At 34.8% G+C, this 5656-nt stretch overlaps 2 protein-coding genes across 2 annotated transcripts; both read right to left on the bottom strand.

Annotated features, from left to right (window-relative positions):
• Positions 3364-3874, bottom strand: LOC109821981. The gene is made up of 2 exons (XM_020388134.1): positions 3736-3874; positions 3364-3641 (listed from the first exon to the last, which is right to left on the bottom strand). The coding sequence occupies exons 1-2, from the start codon at positions 3847-3849 to the stop codon at positions 3378-3380; spliced, it is 378 nt and encodes a 125-aa protein (XP_020243723.1). The 5' UTR covers positions 3850-3874; the 3' UTR covers positions 3364-3377.
• LOC109851347 lies at positions 3971-4838 on the bottom strand. The gene is made up of 4 exons (XM_020421426.1): positions 4782-4838; positions 4579-4644; positions 4146-4454; positions 3971-4044 (listed from the first exon to the last, which is right to left on the bottom strand). Exons 2-4 carry the CDS (start codon positions 4639-4641, stop codon positions 3988-3990), a joined length of 429 nt encoding a protein of 142 aa, XP_020277015.1. The 5' UTR covers positions 4642-4644; positions 4782-4838; the 3' UTR covers positions 3971-3987.

Genomic DNA, 5656 nt, shown 5'->3' with positions numbered 1-5656 from the left:
CCCAGTCTGGATTGCACTTGGGTTCAGTATCTCAAGACACATCTTCAGTCTTCTCCAAAACCAAAAGAAAAAGTCTACGACATCTGTTCACAAACTATGAGACATGTGGCCTTAACAGAGGTAAAGGCTGCATAGTTATCAGCGTACGTACGTACTCTCATTCATAACAATGCTCGTTAAAAAGTTACCAAAAATGACAAGTCTAATAAGGATTTGGATCCTCTCCACTACAAAAAAATAGTGGAGAGAGCACTACTTTTAATCTCAAGCATTGATTATTTAGTAGACGGTTATGATACAATCTAAATCTAACACTTACCATACCCCCGTGTATTGCACTCATTCCTAATTTGCACTAAAAGAAAAAATCATAACTATCAACTAGATAATCAATGGCTGTGATTATGTAGTGGTCCCTCCACTATTTTTTTGTAGTGGAGAGGATCCGAATCCGTCTAATAAGCCTTCGTTATAAGCGTGGCACAAACCATGAGACACGTGGCCTTTAACAGAGGTAAAGCCTGCACAGTTATCAGGGATGCATACAAGGAATGGATTTACAGAGAAAAATATGAAATAGATCACATCATTTCTTGGTAAATAGAATAGATTGAAACTCGGTTGTATCAGGATATATATATGAGTTGTCACATTAATTATTGTTAGAATTAATATAAAACTATAATACTTGATCATTACCATAACTTCACTACAACACCTGAAATCTACCATAGCGGCCGAAAAACGCTATGGTCTTATTTCATAGCGTTTTAATCAACGCTGTGTCAGAACCCGCTATAGTAGGTCTGTGGCTTTACATAGCGTTTTCCCAAACGCTATCGAAACGTTTCCAACCATATCGTTTTTATGTAGCTATAAAAGAGTATTCAATAGTGTTTATATATTGCTATGACAAATATCTTTTATATCTACATAAAAACGCTATTAGTTAGTTTCCAACCATAGCGTTTTTATGTAGCTATAAAAGAGTATTCAATAGCGCTTCTATATTGCTATGAAAAATATCTTTAATAGCGGTTGAAAACGCTATTAGTTAGTTTTCATTCATAGCATTTCAACGCTGCTATTATCTTACATTTGATAGCGTTTGAGTTACTACAATGGCGTTTCAGTGAATGTTGTCTTTCTTCTTTTAATAGCATTTCAACAATTGTTTCCACTTCTTATAGCTAGCATTTCAGTTGTGCCTATAAACCTTTAAGGTTAAACTAAAAATAACTTCCAATTGTGACAACCATAAAAGCAAATATTTCATTTAAAGATTCAAACTAATACATAACCAAGTTATAGCATACAAGAAGAGTCAACACAAATGTGCCAAAAAAACAAATACTAGTATTTGGATAGTCCAACATGGAGTACAAGAAATTAACCATAATACACAGAACAACAGAAACTAAATTTGCTGCATTACATATGACTTGGAAGACTCATCATCTTCAGCATTTGAGTACTTGTACTGCTTCAAAAAAACAGAAATTAACAACACCAATAATGAGATCCTAGAGCCATGAACATTATATGGACACAAAACATAAAACAACACCACCATTAATTAAAAATCACAAGCTTATATTAATTTCTTTAATAATTTTGTTTAAATTTGTTATTAATAAAAATAAGAAGACAATAATTTGTTCTTTATTAATTTATGCATGAAAAACTGGCTTTAATGATAGCAAAGAGAGTCAATACCTTTATTTGAATGGTTAGGTTGCTCTTTCTGATCCATAGCCTTTCTTTATGGTCAGGGTGAAAGCGATACACCTTCAGGGTCAGCATGCAGCTGGTACTCTCCAGATAGCTGGTCTCATTTCCCTATATTGATATATAAGGCTTGAGCATTAATTTCTTGTGTGAATATTGGTGTAAACATAATTGATATAGTTGATTGCTAAATGTATAATACAAGGAGCAAATGTTGAACAAAAACTAGTGGAAAATAAAAGAAAAATGCACATCATGCATCAAATATTCCCCACAAACATCATCCAAATCCAAATGTAGTGGTCTAGCGGCAACAAAAACAATAACACTGATGATCCTGTGTGTGTAATCTTTCTCAAAGTAATATCCAAAGTACATCGTACAGTTACTGAATGCTAAAAAAACATATGAAAATGTTTGCAGTAGATGCATGCAAGTGATATAGCTGATTTCATCCGGAAAGAAGTTAACTTGCCACCTGTTTTTCAACTTTGGCTTTTGACCAAATGACAAAATAAACTTCCTATCTAACAGGACAGCTTTAACATCTTAATCTTTTTCTTTTTCTTTCCTTTTAGAATTGCTGTAAACATAATTGATACCTCTATTTCTTGATTGCAGTGAGTGATAATTTGCATCCACTGCTTGCAGGAGCTATTTTAGTGTGTTCTGTCCCTCCTTACTCCTGATCCCAACCGGCATCACAAGCAGTAGATGAAAGAATCGATCAGCATGATAATTTAATGCTTTTAATTAAGAGAAATTGAAAGAGAGAGAGTCTAAAAGCACTATAAGCAGAACATGAAACTCTAATGCTCTTCGCTCCCATCCCCGGTTGCTTATTTTGTATTTCATTTGGTAAACACAGTGAATAATACCTCCAAATTAAGACAGTCCTTGTTATGCTCTCTATTACTAACTACCCACTTTCTGTCAAAATTTCCCTCAAAAAACTCCTGCCTGGATACGGTCCAGCTCCCAAGCCACTATTCTATATTCCATTAGCCGGTAAACAAATATATAATAATAAATAGATTTCTAAATAACGAATCACAGGGTAACCTCGATAATCTGGTAGTAAAAAAATCAATAGGCAAACCAACTGTAGAAAACAGCAACTAATAACAAAAGATAAAGTATCAATTATAAACCTTAGGGCTTGTTTGGATTGAGGGGAATGAGAATGAAGGGAAGTTAGGGGAACCATTCACCTTGTTTGGGAACACTTAGGAGGTGAAGTTAATTCACCCCAGTTTCCCTTGGTTCACCCCCTAATAGTATAAAAATTGTTACCCCCCAAATTTGGGTGTAACCAAAGGGAAGGAAATTCCCGTCCCTTCCCTTCCCTTTCCTTCACTCAGTTTCCCTTAACTTCCATTCACCCCCTACAAATCCAAATATGCCCTTAGTACATAAATCAAGTTCTGCGTAGAGTATGGCGTGATCTGTATGCAAACCAAGCTTAACCAGCAGCATGAGATCAGCAGCAACATGAATCAGAGCTTAACCAGAGTATGCAAACCAAGTGTAAGGGTAAAGCATAGAAGCTGAGATCAGTATCACACAGAAAAGAGTATGCAAACCAAGTGCACTTTCTAACCACAACAGCATTTAAAGTAGTCACCAATTATGTATAACTTACCAGCTTTTCAAAGCATAACAACTTTGTCTGACGGCCAAGCTATTGTCGTACCAACGGCATCTTCAATGCATTCTAACTCAGATGTCGGCCTCCAAAGAGATGCACTAGGGATCCTAGGGATATCAACCCAAACACGCATAGCATTAGGACCTAAAGGAACGAAGTGAACAACCTGGTTCGGATCACTTGAAGACCAATGTCCTTCAGCAACTATCTTTCCCGAGCCACCAATATCTAACAAGTTGCACTTTTTCTTTGAGTTGTTCACACTCTAGCAACAATACAAAAACAGTGATATCAATTATAGAAAAGAAACTAGTATAATCAAATATCAAAATAATGATAGTATCAGAAAAAAAGGTTACCGAAGGAGATGATATGTTTGTAGATTCCACATTGTTAATTGAGATATTTTCCAATACAACCTTGTCAGCAGGCCACGCTACTTTAGTGCCGATAGCATCTTCAATAGATGTCATGTCAGGCGTGGGTCTCCATAAAAAAGCTTCAGGACTTGTTGTGACATCAACCCAAACAATCATGGCATTAGGTCCGAGAGGAACGCCATTAACAAGCATTTTTGAATCATTGGAAACCCAACGACCTTCAGCAACAATTTAATCTTTTCCGGTCCAATTGAAGATCTTGCACTTTATATGATTCATATTTTTACTCTACCAATCAATGAAAACAAACAAACTCGACTTAACTATTTATATGTAAGATAACTAATATGAGTAATAAAAGTAAATGAGCAAGCTAAAAATTATTTTACCGAATGCATGGATATATTGTCTTCATTGTCAGATTGATGACTGATTTGGAACACCACCTTATCAGCTGGCCACGCTATTGTCTTCCCCTGAGCTTGTTGCATACAGAACATATTAGTTGTAGGCCTCCAAAGAAAAGCTTCTGGTTTGTTTGGAATGTCTACCAACACTTCCATTGCATTAGGACCAAGACGAGCATGATTTACAAGCTCCTTTGGGTCACTAGAACACCAACGTCCTTCAGCTACAACCTCATCTATTCCACACCAATCTAAAAGCTTGCACTTGTCATGTGGTTTAGGGCACATACTCTACAATGTATCAGACTATAATTAGAACATAAAACTCTATCCGGAATATAACACATGCAATTTTCAAATTTTATACCTCATAATCGATTAAAAAGAAACATGCTAGATAATTTTCCTCTTTTACCTTAGGACTGGTATTATCAATTTCGGGCCCATTCTGCTCATCTTCATATTCCTCATTCTGCATTCTCTAACAACTCAAAAAAATATTATTATTATTAATTGTTAGCAAATCTAGTTATAAAGACCGGTAACTAATTTATAAACGAAACAAAGCTGAATTCAATGAGGCCCTCTCTCAAACAGGCATATGAAAAAGTTATATACCAAAACAGTAATGACGCATGGGAATGAGGTTCCCTCTGTTCATGTTCTCATCTTTTGCAAGTCACTTTCATCTCTGCATCCAAGATGTGACAAGAATATATACTATGATGTAAAATAGGGGAAAGTTTATTTGCATAGTCACAGTGGTCCAAAGGAATGAGTCTATTAATTCACAGAAAAAGACGTACATGAGGAAGTAGAAGAGAATAAAAACAGCACAATAAACTTTTGTGTCCGCTCTTGTATATATATACTCATATCAAATAATATCATTTTATACATGTTGGCTTTCATGAGTCCATGATACCACTGCAGTCAAATATGCAAAACAGTAGCTAGCAGAAAAATAAAAAATAAAAGATAAAACTGAACTACATCAGTACATATAAAAAATAAAAGATAAAACTGAACTACATCAGTACATATACATGCATCAATATAGGAGGATAACTTACATTTATACGTGCATAATACATTGAACTACATCAGTACATATACATGCATCAATATAGGAGGATAACTTACATTTATACGTGCATAATACATAGTAAAAAACTTACAAATATCACAATCTAGGATGCTACAGATTTATAGAAGAAAATGACCATAAGTATATAAAAGTTTTGTTTGTATGGGACTTATCTAGAGAGAAAAGCACTCAATACTCAAAAAGCAGGCCACATGTTTTAAAAGCTCTCTCTAAACTAAAGTACATCCACCAAAATATGCTTTTGGTAATTTAAAAAAAATCACTATTGGCCACAGTTACAAATAAAGATGTGTGAAGCTAATGAATGAAGTAAGATAGAGGTGAAATAATTCAACACTAGGCTACTAATTATGCTTCAAAACTCAATCTAAACAGTGAACATGGT

Source organism: Asparagus officinalis, chromosome 8 (assembly GCF_001876935.1).
Source record: "Asparagus officinalis chromosome 8, Aspof.V1, whole genome shotgun sequence".
NCBI classification, from domain to species: Eukaryota; Viridiplantae; Streptophyta; class Magnoliopsida; order Asparagales; family Asparagaceae; genus Asparagus; species Asparagus officinalis.
The sequence above is the reverse complement of the archived record's forward strand: the minus strand, read 5'-3'. Positions and strand labels throughout refer to the sequence as shown.